Consider the following 17128-nt stretch of genomic DNA (forward strand, 5'->3'; position numbering starts at 1 on the left):
TTGGAGCCCCGTTGTCCCATCCGGATAGCTACATTAGTTTATTGTGATAATGTTAGTGTCATATACCTATCAGGTAACCCAGTTCAGCACCAACGCCCTAAACATATTGAGATGGACATACATTTCGTACGTGAGAAAGTTGCCCGTGGAGAAGTCCGTGTTCTTCACGTCCCATCCCGTTACCAGATCGCAGACATCTTCACAAAAGGTCTTCCGCGCGTGCTCTTTGATGATTTCAGGGACAGTCTAAGCGTACGACAACCTCCCGCTTCGACTGCGGGGGTGTGATAGACTATGTAATAGTCTACGTAAATATTGTAAATATTAGGATAATCTTTTCATAATTAACAACTACATATTAGGCATGATCTCTTCCTTATGTATAGTAATTAGGTCCTATAATTTAGCCTAGTATTATGCTGATAATTAGATACCTACTTTGTATATAATGACTTTCATACCTCAATAGGATTGATTTCCTACACTTATAAATTTTAATACGTCTTCCCCAAACAATTTTGTTTTTTTCTAATTTATCCGCACGATTAATTAAATATTGACCAAGACAACTAAGACCCCACAATTCCAAGAGTGCATCCGTACGTCATTTTCTTTTCCCATGATATTAGATCTCCTTACGATAATGAAAGAATCTGATGAAAATGAGTGTCCCAAAGTATATGGCGACATAATTCACAAAATGACAACACTTCTCATTTCTTTATTACTTTTCGCGCGTATTTTAGTTTATCTAAGCCCCAAACAAACTATTCAAACTTTGACATCTTCCTCACAATGTTCTCATTTGTACACCAAATCACGCCATAATACTTCATCTCAATTTTCTACAATATGCATACCTGGTTCGCATTAATACGTGACGCTTGTCTTTTCTTCTATCTTATATTTAACTGGTGCAATAAGCAACGTTGTTCCTACGTCAAAGACTTCCAAAAAAAAGCCTTTTGATTCATATTAAGCAACCTTAGCTTGTTAAATTTTACGTCAAAACTTTCCGATAGAAGGATTTGTTGACGTTATTTTGTGGAGAATGGGTTCGCTTCAGGCCATTGACGAGCCCAGCCGGACATATCCATTTGCTCGGCGGGATGAATCCGTCATTGATAACTATCACGGCATCGACGTTTCTGATCCTTATAGATGGTACGTGTTACTCTCCCTGTTTCATTTTATATGATATTCATTCGTTCTTAAATCAGAATGACAAATTTTTATACTTTGAAGTTCTTTAAACTTTAATGACCTGCTCTTATTACCATAGAATTAATATCATGGTACTAATTAGCATACTTAAAAGTTAAATCCACTAGTTTCAAGTTTTTCCTTAAATTCCATGACTCGTCAACGGTTGCGTAGCTTGTGGCCAGGCCTCAATTGAATCCCCTTAGCATATATTCTGCATTATTAATAGAGTAAAAATGTTTTTTTTTATTTTTTTTTTGGTTATATATATACTGTTGAATCTCTTTGACATAGGAAAAGAGTCTAGTTCAGTAGCTACTGGCTAGCATAGGTCCGTGGAGGTTCAAAGTTTGCTTTGGGTTAGGTTCAAATTCTAGGTGTAATATTTTCGTATTTTTCTGAATCCATTTGTTCATGTTTCTAGTTCCTTCACTGCATGTATGAAATGGAGTATAATTTGGAGAAAAGAGCTTATGCATGCTCTTAATTACCGGTTTTTTATAACTATATAGAACGTTAAATTGAAGGAAATGGATTCATTTTTGGCCGTGTTTTGATTTATTTTGTGTTTTTGAACTTTGTGTTAGGCTTGAGGATCCAGATTCAGAGGAGACAAAAGAGTTTGTTGAGAAACAAGTGACTTTGACTGACTCAGTGCTCAAGACTTGTGAGACAAGAGAAAAGCTAAGGGAAAAACTAACAAAATTGTTCGATTTTCCCAAGTATGATGTTCCATTTAGGGCAGGTGATAAGTACTTCTACTTCCATAATACGGGCCTTCAACCTCAAAAAGTCCTGTATGTTCAGGTTCGCGCTCTCACTCTACTATACGCAATAGTTTAATTTTATCCTCTATTACATTTTAGGCAAAGGTGTAAATATACCCCTCAAATTTGCGATTTAGAGCAGATATACTCCCATTAAAAAAATGGTGTATATATACCTTTGCCTTTATACAAATAGTGCAAATATACCTTTTTCGCGAACGGGTTTTTTTTTTAAATCATTTTGCTTATTTTTTAATTAAAAAAATGACATGTGGCTTTAGAAAAATATGTCTACTAAAAAAAATGGGTAGACCTTTTTTTTAAAGTCATGTGATATTTTTTTTTAATTAAAAAATAAACTAAATGATTTAAAAAAAATCCGTTATCAAAAGGCGTATATTTGTACCATTTTGTAACGGCAGGGATATATTTACACCACTTTTATAACGGAGTATATTTGCTCTAAATCGTAAAGTTGAGGGGTATATTTGCACATTTTCCCTATATTTTATATACTTTATGGTCGTTCATACCCTAACACGTCGTTTCGTATTTGTACCTAACCTGGACCTCCAATTTGAAGTATAAAACCATAGACAAAATGCAGGGTAAATTTAGAACTTTTTTCTCGAAGTTTTTTGACATACACATGCATGTCGGGAGCTCTGTTAAATCGGGTAAATTCACAAATAGCCACAATTTAGTTGATTTCGATGCAGATGGCTATTTTCCAAAGATAGTGCTAAAAAGTGGTCAGTAGGCGCGATTTCTATGATAAAATCACGGACAAATACGAGACCATTTTCTAATTTCAGGAGTGTGAATGACCGAGGGTAAAATCAAGATATTTCATATATTGTTAAACTCTGGAGGGATAAATTTGGACATTTCCTTTTCTTAAGTCGCTTTTATGTTATTTTACTAATTTTATTTGTATGGATTGTGTTTTGTTACTCTAGGACAGTTTGGATGGAAAGCCAGAAGTACTGCTTGATCCAAATACACTTAGTGAGGATGGCACAGTTGCATTGAGTATGTGTGCAAGTAGTGAGAATGCTAAATATTTGGCATATGGTATTAGTTCAAGTGGAAGTGATTGGGTGACTATCAAAGTTATGAGAGTGGAGGATAAGGGCGACGAGCCTGATATAATTTCGTGGGTAAGTTCATAGAAACATATAATATCTCTATTTAAATTTATTTATGCTGACAAGATGAAAAATCATTACACTATCAGTGTACTATGGTCAAATTTCATTAGGTGCTTAGACTTAAATTATTCGTTATGGTCGTAATATAATTTGTTCTCTTCAGGTTAAGTTCTCAAACATTAGCTGGACTCGTGATAGTAAAGGATTCTTCTATAGCAGTTATCCAGCTCCCAAGTGAGTGTTGACAAATTTAAGTTGTATTTTTCTTAATTTAACTTGTTTCCATAGACGATTTGCTGAAATTTTACAGTATCACTACAATTTAATCTGCTATAGAAGGTCAATTGCCTGAGTGTTCGATAAATTATAACACTTAGTATGGACAGCTACCGTTAGTACCTTTCAAATGACCTGATAAGAAAACTATTTTATTTGATTAATTCTAAAGTCCGGAGATTTTGCTTCGCAGGAATGGCGAAAATTTGGACGGGAGAGAGACAAATGCAAATTTACACCAGCAAGTGTATTATCATTGCTTGGGTACTGATCAATCTGATGATATATTGTGTTGGAAAGATCCAGAAAATCCAATGCATAGACATATAGCTTCAGTGACCCAAGATGGAAAGGTAATTAGTACTTGTTAAGTCTAAATCTACCTTAATCCTAATTGTTGCATGATTGTTGTGATGTGAGCATTAGGGAATCTTAAAATAAAATCAGTTAAAACTTGATTTGAGCTTGTGGTTAGAGATTGATTCAAATACCAAAAGAAAAAATACATATTAAGGATGGTCATGCTAATTGATAATATAAGTTACATTGATAAATGGAAATAAAGATATTCATGATGCTAATTGATATAATATGTCACATTGATAAATGGAAATACAGATATTCATCAGCAACCTATTTTCCCTGCTCTCTTTACTGGTTGCTTGCAGTTATGAACTTCTTTTTCCCTCCCACCCTCCACAAATGGCATCCAACACTGCAGTTATCGATGCTGGCAGCACTAACCGACACAACTATGATAGTCCAGTTCAATCCTGCGTCGCAACTTCCAGTTAAAACTCGCAGAAGCCACAACTTTGCCACCTGGAAGGCACAATTTTCCATGATCATATATGGCCACGGCCTCTATGGTCATTTGAACAGACCTACTCCCGCTCTGTCTCACACCGCCACATCAGGCTAGGAGCAGGAGTAATCTATTTAGATGACCATAAAGGTCATCGCCATACATAGCATGGACAATTGTGCCTTCATGACAACAAAGTTGTGACTTCTGCTTAGTTTAATCAGAAGTTGTGAAACGGGGTTGAACTGGACTACCTTATAGTTGTGCCTGTAGTGTCGTTGGCATTGACAACTGTAGTGTTGGAGGCCATTTGTGGACGGTGGGAGGAAACCGAAAATAAGGTGAATGACTCAGATACATTTTATTGAACTAGAAGTAACATTTAAATACAAGTCAAGGGAAACAAACTTCCCGAGTGAACTCCTTTGATAGAGGAAAATCTCCTTAAAGGAAGGAACAACAAAAACAATCGTACTGAAGAAAAGGTCAAACAATAACAAGAAGAATAATTCTTGCGCCACTAGTTACATTTAAGGGGTGTCAAATGGGCAGGTCTGGATTTGGGCATATCAAAATGGGCTAAAACGCAGATGATAACCCAACCCACCCTATTTTTCATTAAGTTTTAATTCTTTGTTTGTTTGTTTTTTTTTTTTTTACAATAATTTTTAAGTACCTAATAAAACCAATTTTTTTCTTTATTATAACTATATATAACATACTCCCTCTGTCCTAATTCATGTGATACACTTTCCTTTTTAGTTTGTCCCAAAAAGAATGATACATTTCTATATTTAAAAATAATTTAACTCAAAACTCCCCTTTTACCCTTAATGAAATGATTTACAGTCACACAAATATCTATAAATTGTTTTAGACCACAAATTTCAAAAGTCTAACTTCGTGCCTAGTCAAACTAGCATAAATTGGGACGGAGGGAGTATTACATTAAAAAAATATCTTTTTGAAAATATTTCTGACAAAGTTTTCTGAGTGAATCTGGGCTACATATCAGCCTAATTTTTAGATGGGCTGAAATGAATTGGGCTAAAATAATAAATGTGTGGGTCTGAAAGGGTTGGGTGGGTCATGTTTCCGTGGGCTAATTTTGTGTCCTTAGTTAAATTCATAAATGAAAATAGAGTTTAACTGCTCAAAATTATTCCTTTTTGCCTAAATTAGATTTTCTGTTTCGTTTTGCAGTATGTTCTCCTATACATTTTTCGGAACTGTGATACTGTCAACCAACTATATTACTGTGCTTTATCTACATTGCCAAATGGGATTTCAAGTTACAAAGGCAAAAACGTGGCATTTCCCTTTATCAAGCTTGTTGACAAATTTGATGCATCATATGATTATGTTGCACATAATGGCACTGTTTTCACTTTTCAAACTAACAAGGATGCTCCTAAGTACAAATTAGTCAGAGTGGATGTCGAAAATCCTGATTTCTGGTTTGACATAATTCGAGAGGACGAAAAGGATGTGCTACAATCAGCTGTCGCGGTTAACGAAAATCAACTTGTTGTGAGTTATTTGAGAGATGTGAAAAATGTTGTGCAGTTGAGAGATTTAGAAACAGGTGCCTTGCTTCATCATTTACCTATTGATATTGGTAGCGTATCAGGAATTTCAGCTCGTCGCAAAGATGATTCTGTTTTTATTGGATTTATGAGCTTTTTGATCCCTGGATTGATATATGAGTGTAACCTCAAGGGTGAAGTTCCTGATCTTAAAGTATTTCGAGAAATCGTCGTTCCTGACTTTGATCGGACAGAGTTCCAAGTTAATCAGGTGAATGAGTTTTTCCCCCTATTAGTTTGTCATTATGGCATTAATGTGATGCTTATGAATGCGAAATTTACAGAAGTTTGTTCTAAAGACTTTTTAAACGTTGAATCACCTTATCTTAAAATGATTTTATAACCATTATTAAATTATGCTGGAGTATTGAAATCTTTACTTGAATATGTTGCATTTGCGTGTGTATTCCTGAGTTTACATAATATACATCTTTTACACCATCAAGTCATCTTTACCTGTTGTAGTAGGTAACATATCTTATTTTCAAGATTTCAAATCCCACATTTTAAGGAGACTTACCGGTAGCTATCATTTGAATGACCTGATAGTGCAAAAGTTGTTTGCTCTGACGATATATAAAACTTAAACTCGTGTATTCATTTAGTTTTTGCAAAATAGGACAATTACTGGCACCACGTCTGGAAATAGTGATATTTTCGTTTCCTTTGTTTGTATGTTCTTTCATCTCTCCTCTTGTGCTGTTAATTCCAGCCGATGTCACGACACTTTAATACAGTAGCGGAACCAGGAATTCAACAATTTATATATACAAGAAAAAATTGTTTTTTGACCAATTCTTCTTGTGAACCGGGCTCCATTTTGCAGGTATTCGTGCCAAGTAAAGATGGTGTCAAGATACCTATGTTCATAGTGGCTAAAAAGGGCATTTCTCTAGATGGATGCAACCCTTGTTTATTATTCGGATACGGAGGATTCAATGTCAGTCTTACTCCATATTTTTCTGCTGCTCGCGTTGTGCTTGCAAAGCAATTAGGTGTAGTTTTTGCCATGGCAAATATTCGTGGTGGTGGAGAATATGGAGAAGAGTGGTACAAGGCTGGTGCCCTTTCCAAAAAGCAAAATTGCTTTGATGACTTTATATCGGCTGCTGAGTATCTTGTAACTGCTGGTTATACACAGCCCCATAAGTTGTGTATTGAAGGTGGAAGCAATGGTGGGCTTCTTGTTGGAGCCTGTGTCAATCAGGTACTTTCAGCTATTTGTTCAAGGAATTTAACTCATACAGTCAAACCTCTAACCTCTCTGTAACGGCATTTCACTATAACAGCTAACTCTTTTTCTGGAATCGGTTTTTCATGTTATATTATATTATGTGTTCTCTATAACAACATTTAGCTATACCAGCTAAAATATAGCCAAACAAACTTCGCCGTTATAGGGAATTTTCACTGTATCTACTGGCATTGTAATGAGACAGTGCAACTTAACATGCTATGTTACAGATGTTTACTTGCATTATTGTTCAGGTTACTAATTCCACCTTTGTAGGTCGTTGCACTTTACTTGATAGTGTAAAAAACGTTTACACTGTCAGTGTGTAGAAGTTAATCTTGAAAATATATGCCTACTTTTACTTTTTGTTGCATAGTGTTTATAGATCAGTGTTAACTGTGGGAGCTTCATAATTGCAGAGACCTGATCTGTTTGGTTGCGCTCTTGCTCATGTTGGTGTTATGGATATGCTTAGATTTCACAAGTTCACTATAGGTGAGTGTGTTGTTTTTACAGTTATATTTTGCTACTACTTTGGTTGTTGGTTCTGTATGTTACAACAATTTATTTTCCCTTTCTCATTAGGCCATGCATGGACCTCTGATTTTGGCTGTTCGGATAAGGAGGAAGAATTTCAATGGTTAATCAAGTGAGTTCTTGAACTCTTATTTAAAAGGGCTTAACTTCGATTCTTTTACACTATCATCACTCAAAAACTATGTTGTTCGACTCTTCAAAAATGCCGATAGGTGTGTCTTTTGGAGGATCCAACACGTGCGACTACATTGAATTTACTCATCATATATACAATTTCTCCCTTTTCAGATATTCACCATTGCATAATGTGAGGAGGCCATGGGAACAATCTGCCAATCTAGCATATGTTCAATACCCTTCCATCATGCTATTGACTGCAGATCATGATGATAGGGTGGTTCCGTTGCACTCACTAAAACTATTGGCTGTAAGTTACTAATTAGCCAAAACATTTGTTCTTCACTTGTGCACATTCAAGGTGCATTAATTTATTTTGATTAGCATGAATATTTGCTGTTCATGAGATGCATCTAGCTATGAACATCGTGTGATTAGTAACTTAGAACAAATAGAAAGCAAACATGTTATAATAGGTTAATAAGTTACACTGATAGTATAGAATAATGTTACATTATCGGTGCATATAACTTAACTCCATACCGATATGTTCTACAGACAATGCAATATGTCTTGTGCACGAGTGAGGAGAAAAGTCTGCAGACCAACCCTATTATTGGTAGGATCGAACGTAAGGCTGGTCATGGATGTGGACGTCCAACACAAAAAACTGTAAGCTCCTCACCAGTAATTGTTGTATTTCTATTGTATCTTTGATTCAAAGTCAGATAATTGAACTTTATTAACCTGCATTGCAGATTGATGAAGCTGCAGATAGATATGCATTCATGGCTAAAGAATTGGGTGTTGCTTGGATTGAGTAAAATGATGTTTGTACAAAGGCATAATAAGGAAAATGGTGGAAGAATAAGGAGGTCATATTTTGTTGTCCTCACGGTTGGTGCTATATTTCCAAATAAAGAAATCTGTTTACAATAACAGTGTTCTCGAAAAAAATGAGAGGGTTTCACCATTTCAGTATCATTTGGGATTCTCCTGGCGTGAGGATGCAGCAACAATTGCGCCTCAGTCCCAAGCAAGTCGGGGTCGGCTATTTGGCGTGAGGGTGCACGGGAAAGAATTTAACAAGATGAACAACTTCTCATGTAGAATAACCACTGATCTAATTTCTTAGTTTTTATAGTTTTTGAAGCACCCTTTCCTGTGTGTATAAAGCTGGTAACCGCAATAAGACTTTTGGTTGATGGCGCGCCCCAGAATACTGATGTGTACATAATATTTCTATGAAAGAGAAATTAGAGCTTGTTTGGATGGACTTAAAAAAAGAAAAAAATAAGTTGGGTAGTCCAACTTATTTTTTTTGGTTTATAAGCTGCTTTAGATAAGCTAAGCCAAACGGATTCAATTAATTTTTTGGGCTTATTTTAAGCTCAAAATGACTTTAAGTTGGCTAGCCAAACACATAAAAAAACTGAAAACAACTTATAGGCAACTTATAAGCCAATCCAAACGGGCTCTTAGTATATTTGGATATTACCTTTTCCTCTTTTTCTTGACGAAGAGCCGTTAAATAGCAATCCTCCATTTCAATTTATGTGATACTATTTACTCATTAGTCTGTTAAAAAAAATGTTAATTTTTTTATTTGGAACAATTAACCTTACATTGCTTATTTTATAACTTAATGAGAAGTCTAGCGATACAAATGCTATGACATCTAGTCCTGCTTTTTGCCCCTAAAAATTGGGAAGACAATTTGAAATCAACTGATTTTGGAGAATTAGGTGTTTCCTCACATAATAAATAGTACAAAACGCCATCCTATGACGCATACAACATATTACACCAGAGGTCGAAAATCATGTTCAAATGCAAATCCCTGGTTCCAATAGAATATTGTCCTCAATCCTCCTGAAAGCAGTCCATTTTCACGTCCGTAACATCTAGTTGCAATATCTCTGTTCTGCAACCAAGAATTGAACCAATACTGCAGTATACAAAAACATTTGTAAATTTATGGTTGAAGAATTGACAAGTAGATCCACAGAGCTGAACAATTGGATATGATGTCTCACAGACTAAATTATGCCCTCCTATTGTTGACAAGAACATCGAAAGGCTCCTCATCCAAATCCATACAACAATTTAAATATAAGTTATTGACCATGAATTAAAACACAAGCATAAATCAGCACAGTTGGTGTCACTGATAATTTCCTCACTATAAATTCAGCAAATTATAAGCCTCTCTATAGGCCCCCTCAGAATACATCATTTCTGGGGAAGCTATTTTTAGTTTAATTATTTCTGGGAAAGATATGATATGAGCTTAAATGAGGAAATGAGGATTCATATAGTCGACCCTAACTTGTTTGGGATTGAGGCTTAGTTGTTGTTGTTGTAATTATTTCTGGGGAAGCATTTAATGATGAGAATGAAGTAGACGACTAATAACAACCACATAATGGTAAAGGGAAAAGCAGTAGACGATAGATAACCGCTTTATACCTGGGTTGAGTGCGACCTAAATCCCCATGAACAAATTCTTTGATATACGTCCCAGCCTGTAAAAGGTAGCTGTCACTCCATTATGTTCATTTACAATAATTTTGAAAGAACTCTTTAGCCCTTAAACAAATCATGCATTACAGAAATGACACTGTAAAAAGATTCACAGGAGGTTAAGGATCCTCAAGCCTTGGAACAACCTATGTTACGAGGTCAAAGGAGACACAACAACAACATACTCAGTGTAATCCTATAAGTGAGTCTGGGAGGGTAGGATGTACGCAGACCTTACCCCTACCTTGTGGGGGTAAAGAGCTGTTGCTCGGAGATCAATAGTTTCAATTCTTCTTAACTTCAATACTTCATACTAATCCTTATTTCAAAAACAACAAAATCTAAAACACTATCTAACACCACCTACATACTTTCATAATCCAAATTTATACAACTTAACATTTTAAGCCAACAAAGAGTGGACCAATTTACATAATCTAAAAGGCTTAATCAATTATATGAAGTGAAACAACAGTTATGATTTGAAACAGAGGCATTGACAATTGCCCTCTTTCTTTAAAATCGAGACCACTATTAAGGCATTATCATTCCAATATCAAAAGAAAAACAAGTTGCCAACTCAAAAGAGACTTGAGACAGCTATTTATTAATTTATTCTCTTTCTCAAAAAACATAGTTAGAGAAAAACAAAATAATGTCTAACTGTAGATGGTAACCTGAGTACACAGATGCAATAGAAGATATTGTGAGCTTCCAGATATCCTCTCCACTTTCATCCTTTCACAAGAGACAAAACTAGTCAGAGATTGATATAGAAGTAAACCCATAGCTGCTAGTCTGTTGCTAGAAATTGTTCATACCAATGTATAATTCTCTCTCTCTCCAATGGACTTCGGCGATGAAGAACCCTTATAGGCGTGTTTTGAGCCACTTTCTGAAGCCCAGAGGAACAAAAAAAAAGGTGGAGAGAAAATTAAGCAAATCATCAGATAAGATGATCGTGGATCAGTCCTTAACAAATTATCAATTACATACACAATCAAATTTGATACTAGACCCACGTTTAGAAGTAGTTTAAAGCTCAGAACTAAAAGGATGTGCTTTATTTCAAAACAAAAAGGCACACTTCGATTCCAATAATGATAAGCTAAAGGTAATCGTGGTCTTAGTTGTTTACCGTAAATTTCACAAACAATTAGGAATTCTTCAAACTCTTTCCATTAAATGCAAATAGAGGACCACTCACCAATTCCTTTAGTGATGATATAGTTTCCAAATCTTCATTGCTGACAGGACGAGAAATCCACACCAATGCAGCGTACTGCTTCTGTATTGGATAGAAGTAATCTTCTTATGAGAAAATGGAATGGGAAATAAATAATTTATTCAGCAGAGGTCTGCTGGTAAATATAGCTAATACTAGCTTAAATAACCAGAGGTCTACCTGCTTCTCCGACTCTCCTTCACGCATGAGGTCCCACCCTTTACTACCTACAGCTCTAAGATTTTTAACCCGGACCTGCATGCAAAATATTTAGAGACTGCGCCATACTCATTTAAGTTATCAAAGACAACTTATAAGTGTTAACTCACATATTGACTTTCTAGACAATTAATTTTCCTCTCTATTTCTTTTATGAGAGCTTCAGAAGGGACTTGGCGTGCATTTTGTATCTCTACCAGAAAAGGACGGCCTGTACCTAGCATCCGGACCTGAGAAAGGTAGTTGAGACTAGAGGATCAATAATCATCCAATACTTATGGACCTTTTAGAAATTTAGATCTTTCTTACATCAATGTCCTCCCTACCAGCAGCATGAAACTTATAATTGTCACCCTGGAAGACAGGAAGGATGGCCCCACCTACTATTTCCTATGAGAACATTCAAAGAAGGGTTAACATTTATAACCATTTACTCACAGTAACTACTACCAATAGAAATTACTACTATGAAGAGTAGGCTGATACCTCAACGGATGCTTCTCCCATTCGTTCATCATCAATAACCCAGCGTGTCTGGCTGACATTTCTTGAATACTGCAGTAAAGGCACATTTTCAGTTAGATAACTCCATAAAAGCAACTTTTTAAATGGATGTCGGAACTAAGAAGGTTTGATCAAAGATAAAGTTTGATGATAATGGGCAAGAAGCCGAATTCACGACTATAGAAATAAGTCAATAGCCCATCCGATAACAGTCCTATGTGAAGGATGATTTAACTTCTCCACAACAATTTGCATCCTTCTCCTTATAGTCTTATTACTCATTTTCGACAGAATTCAGTGATGCCAGTCAAGAACTTTCACGTTCAGAAGATGAAAGTCGCGGAAATGCGAATGCTGCGATGGATGTGTGGGCACACTAGGAGGGATAGAATTAGGAATGAAGATATTCGGGACAAGGTGGGAGTGGCATCGGTGGAGGACAAGATGCGGGAAGCGAGGCTGAGATGGTTTGGGCATGTGAAGAGGAGAGGCACAGATGCTTCAGTGCGGAGGTGTGAGAGGTTGGCTATGGACCGTTTCAGGAGAGGTAAAGGGAGGCCGAAGAAGTATTGGGGAGAGGTGATTAGACAGGATATGGCACAGTTTCAGCTTACCGAGGACATGACCGTAGATAGGAGGTTGTGGAGGACTCAGATTATGATAGAAGGCTAGGTTGCGTACCCTTTCACCATAGTTGTTGTAGTTTTGCTCATTCGTTTATTGTCATTTGATTTCTGCATTTGATTTCTGCTTATATTTGTTGGGCCTTTGTACTTTGATTATCTTATTTATCTATAGTAGTTAATGCTCCTTTTTTTCCGGACTGTTCTACCATGACTTTCTCGCTTTTGTTATTCCTTGTTTTCATATTGTTTTTGATATGCTTGGCCCTATCTAACCTTTTGTCTTGTTTTTCCTCTCTTGAGCCGAGGGTCTTTCGGAAACAGCCGCCCTACCTTTCAAGGTGGGGGTTAGGTCTGCGTACACTCTACCCTCCCCAGACCCCACATGGTGGGATTATACTGGGCTTGTTGTTGTTGTTGTTGACAGAATTCAGTGATGACAAACAACCAGTGGTGCTTATTGATGGGTTTTTGCAGAGAAATTTTGTTTACAACAAAGCTTTTCAGGTTGAACTTACTATACCTTAAGATATCTCCCTCCAAGATATATAGAGCTTCTACAACAATGAATGTTCAGACAACAAGGCTTACTGACCTGTAAGTGCAGAAAATCTCAATATATAAAAACATGCACATTGAAAATACTTCAAATAGAGTGAAATAAATGAAAGTCAGAGAACCGACCAACTGAATACACCTGGATGCAGTACCTTATCTAACTGAGCCATTAAGAAACTACAACTGAAATCTCGGGACTCCTTGGGACGAACTTTAGTGTGTGCATCTCCATCACCAACAGAGCTATCAGAAGACTCAACATGGGGAGTAACAGATTCCCCAGTTATCTTGAGGTCACCAGTGGAACCTGCTTTGTCTGTCAACAATCAGTTATACTTTCTATTGCTCCCAAATAAACTATGGGATGGCAACCAAAGAAGCATTTGATCCAGCAGATATTATGAAGCACAGAATGGAACTTTGTTAGCACAGGTAATTAGAAAATGAGGAGTACTGAGAGAATACTTCTTCCACCTCATCTATTAGATCAAATAATCATACGGATCTCTATTTTTCTTTTGTTTTAAAACTACTTCCTTTTAACATTGATATTAGACTCATACATCTCCTAATATTGAATCAAGCAAGATACTTAAATGACAATTTAACTGAATACTTCTTTCCGGCCAGTCTGCTCTAGGCAGCATAAAAAAGGGCAGCCCGGTAGGCCTGTGCACGAATCGGTTCGGTTCGGTTTTGGCCATCATCGAGTTGAAATTTCGAATTTCGACTTTCTAAAATTCTCAACCAAACTCGATCCATTCTAGGTTTAATTCGATTCGATTTTCATTATTTTGGTTCGGTTACACAAATCGATTTGTTCGGTTTGTTTGAAATTTAAACAAGCAACTATTTTCATTTCAGTTTTAGAGTAAGCATATCCAAAAATAATGAGATCCTAAATTTGCAGCCTTATAACCAAGACATTAACCAAGAAAAAACTATAAACTTGCAAGCATAATAGCATATAAATAGCAAAACAAGAGCTTGACACCTTGTGCAAGCATACAAATCCGCCAACACCACATTACATATACTAAATTAATAATCCAGCATCTTGCAACTTGTAAGCAGACAAGCATAATAACTCAGTTTGCATCCTCAAAAAAATCAAAGAAAAAGCTCTAATTTGTACAGGCTAAGATCAAAGAACAAACAAAGTCATGGGTGGAGGCAATGGCCAAAAGGCAAAGATGGCTTGTGAGAAGAATGCTGAAAAGATGAAAGGCCAAAAGGGAAGTCAGCTTGAGGCCAGCAAGAAGGCCCTGAATATCCAGTGCAAGGTGTGCATGCAGATATTTATTTGCATCACTTCTGAGGTTAAATAAATATTATTTCACTATTAAGTATTAAGCGTATATATAGTTAGAGTATTAGTCGTATTAGTCGTTAGTGGCATATAAATTCGGTTTGTTCGGTTGGTTCGGTTGATAATTGAAGCCAACCGTATCCGAACCGTTAAACTATAATATTTTACAATTGCATTTGTAAATCGAAATCAAATTGTATTATGCAAACTGAATTATCCGAATTGTTTCGAATCGGTTCGGAAATTCGGATTTAACCGATTTGTGCACAGGCCTACAGCCCGGTGCACTAAGCTCCCGCTATGCGCGGGGTCCGGGGAAGGGCCAGACCACAAGGGTCTATTGTACGCAGCCTTACCTTGCATTTCTGCAAGAGGCTGTTTCCACGGCTCGAACCCGTGACCTCCTGGTCACATAGCAGCAACTTTACCAGTTACGCCAAGGCTCTAGGCAGCATATGAAATAATAATACGAGTATCACAGGATGATACTGCTGGAGGTACTAAATATAGGCAAGGGAAAGAATTGGAAGAACCTAAAGCAGAAGATTTTTTGACGTAAGCTTCATAGAGTAACAGTCAAAACATCAGAAATATTGTCTATTTACATCATCCTAGCATTCTCTTTCTAGGCCATGAGATTCACTAACAACAGGAATACATGAAAACTAAATATCGTTCAACAAAACAAAAGAAAAATAAAGAAACTTAAGTATCAGAAAGAATGAGATTCAGTAACAGTAATGAGAAGACAGCAGGTAAGGTACAAGTATCGGAAACTTAAATCTCAAATGGGAAAAAGAGAAGTATTTTGACAAGGCAGCATGCCTGTTTTCCTCCTCTTATTTCCTACATTTCCTTCCTGAACGTCATCTCTTGTTAATGAATCAGAATGTGAGTATGTTAAGCGAATGCGAAAAGTACTTTGACTAGATTTTACACCCTGCAAAACATGAACAAAGTATTACATAATTTCAAAAAATTGATATTACTGAAGAGGTGCAAAAGAGATCAGAAAAGAAGATTTCATTACCAACAATCTTTGTAATGGATTTATCACTAATAATTTCAAGATGTCTTTTGTAGAAATGAATTGACATTCAGCCTTCTCTTGGAACCAAAGTTCATGGTGGTACTTATTTTTCATATACAACCTGAAAACAAAAATATTTCGGAAGTTACTCACATTATATATATATATATATATATATGTATATCCAAGTATTAGTTTCAGATCGAAAAAAAGAAAATAATATGCAGTCATATCTCTAAGCATACAGACTCTGGAGGGGCATCTGACCCAATGAAATTGATAACAAGAAATAAGACTCTAAATCTTACCAGACTGCTTCATCATTTTCTGTTACAGCCGAAGGTAATGAGACTTCAAGAGAAAAACTGTCAATTTGTTGATATTGTTTCTTTACAAGTTCAGCAATAACTAAAGCAAAATCATCGGCACTATACTTTTTCAATAAAGTTCCAGTATCATCATAATAGAGAAATTGCAAAATGCCTAAGCAAATTTTGCAAAACCTAGTCTCCCTTGATCTTTCTTGATGTGATTGCTCATTACTAAATTCTCCATCTGTTTGGGGATGATCAGCTGTGTCAACGTCTTTCTTTCTCATAACATCTTCTAAAATATCACACCACTTTGATATTGAGAGTAAAGGATGTGCACACATGAGTTCGTGAAGTCCAAATACTCGAAAAATGCATCGAACGCATGCCTAAAATCAAACAAACCAAAAGAAATTTATGAATTGCTAGATTAAGAATTACTAATAGAAAACATCTTCTACTCCAATTGATTGATAACAAAATCTAACTCAACGACATACATAAGAAAGTTCAACTCTTTTCTAAGAAACAATTAATTGTTTTATGAGAATATCAATAAACAACATACAAACCCCAAAGAACTCTTTTCTATCCTTTCTCCAATAGTTTCAATGAATTACACTAATACTAATCATAGGAATATCAATGTGATACTACAACAAAGTTGAAGTTTTTATTTCTTAGAAAAAAAAACTACTGATTGATAACAAAATATAACTCAGCGACATACACAAGGAAGTTCAATTAAGAAACAAAATCAATTGTTTAATGAGAATGTGGATACCCCAATGGACCATAAATCTTTAACGGCGTTAACAGGCAGGGCATTGACGGCTTCACGGAGAAGACGTAACTTATCCTCTTCCTCAGCCCAACTCATGTGTTTGACGGCGTTAACCTCTATTTCACTCGCCATATCGTCTATCACACAAATTTGGCAACTGCCGGAAACTATTTTTTAACCAAATAAATTCTCACATGCTTCTTTATAGGTTGCCTCTGATCAGTGGAAAAACTTGTATGAACTTTTAGGGTAAACATTGAGCGACATGAAAACTTTTGAGGTAAAAATTGAAAACAAAAAAATAAAAGTAAAGGTCCAAAACAGAAAATAAAAAAAGTGAAAAATAAGGTTTTGGTTATTTTTCAT

At 36.0% G+C, this 17128-nt stretch overlaps 2 protein-coding genes across 4 annotated transcripts; one reads left to right on the forward strand and one right to left on the reverse strand.

Moving 5' to 3' along the window:
* Positions 1–746: 746 nt before the first annotated feature.
* On the forward strand, positions 747–9170 carry LOC132628170 (uncharacterized). Of its 2 annotated transcripts, XM_060343913.1 has the most exons (12): positions 747–1164; positions 1791–2010; positions 2930–3130; positions 3285–3355; positions 3591–3750; positions 5406–5999; positions 6615–6995; positions 7442–7517; positions 7608–7671; positions 7848–7986; positions 8235–8348; positions 8435–9170. In XM_060343913.1, the coding sequence occupies exons 1-12, from the start codon at positions 1052–1054 to the stop codon at positions 8498–8500; spliced, it is 2199 nt and encodes a 732-aa protein (XP_060199896.1). In that variant the 5' UTR covers positions 747–1051; the 3' UTR covers positions 8501–9170. The 2 variants fall into 2 exon arrangements, with proteins under 2 accessions (XP_060199896.1, XP_060199897.1); XM_060343914.1 differs by lacking the exon at positions 747–1164 and having other exon boundaries at positions 1872–2010; positions 2935–3130.
* A 185-nt stretch (positions 9171–9355) lies between these two features.
* LOC132628171 (uncharacterized) lies at positions 9356–17039 on the reverse strand. Of its 2 annotated transcripts, none has more exons than XM_060343915.1 (15): positions 16763–17039; positions 15976–16367; positions 15668–15788; positions 15463–15577; positions 13481–13644; positions 13294–13365; positions 12130–12198; positions 11953–12033; positions 11754–11873; positions 11605–11679; positions 11407–11487; positions 11021–11094; positions 10877–10937; positions 10146–10201; positions 9356–9624 (listed from the first exon to the last, which is right to left on the reverse strand). In XM_060343915.1, exons 1-15 carry the CDS (start codon positions 16892–16894, stop codon positions 9540–9542), a joined length of 1698 nt encoding a protein of 565 aa, XP_060199898.1. In that variant the 5' UTR covers positions 16895–17039; the 3' UTR covers positions 9356–9539. The 2 variants fall into 2 exon arrangements, with proteins under 2 accessions (XP_060199898.1, XP_060199899.1); XM_060343916.1 differs by having other exon boundaries at positions 13481–13635; positions 16763–17036.
* Between the last annotated feature and the right edge of the window lie 89 nt (positions 17040–17128).

This window comes from Lycium barbarum, chromosome 2 (assembly GCF_019175385.1).
Source record: "Lycium barbarum isolate Lr01 chromosome 2, ASM1917538v2, whole genome shotgun sequence".
Taxonomy (NCBI): Eukaryota; Viridiplantae; Streptophyta; class Magnoliopsida; order Solanales; family Solanaceae; genus Lycium; species Lycium barbarum.

Bases quoted from the DNA above. Each gene is read 5' to 3' on its own strand.
- LOC132628170 (XM_060343913.1), top strand. From the start codon at position 1,052: ATGGGTTCGCTTCAGGCCATTGACGAGCCCAGCCGGACATATCCATTT. The intron at 3,356-3,590 runs GTGAGTGTTGAC...TTTGCTTCGCAG, and splicing joins AGCAGTTATCCAGCTCCCAA to GAATGGCGAAAATTTGGACG. The intron at 6,996-7,441 runs GTACTTTCAGCT...TCATAATTGCAG, and splicing joins TTGGAGCCTGTGTCAATCAG to AGACCTGATCTGTTTGGTTG.
- LOC132628171 (XM_060343915.1), bottom strand. From the start codon at position 16,894: ATGGCGAGTGAAATAGAGGTTAACGCCGTCAAACACATGAGTTGGGCT. The intron at 11,680-11,753 runs GTGAGTTAACAC...TTTTGCATGCAG, and splicing joins ATTGTCTAGAAAGTCAATAT to GTCCGGGTTAAAAATCTTAG. The intron at 10,938-11,020 runs GTATGAACAATT...CTCTTGTGAAAG, and splicing joins AGAGAGAGAATTATACATTG to GATGAAAGTGGAGAGGATAT.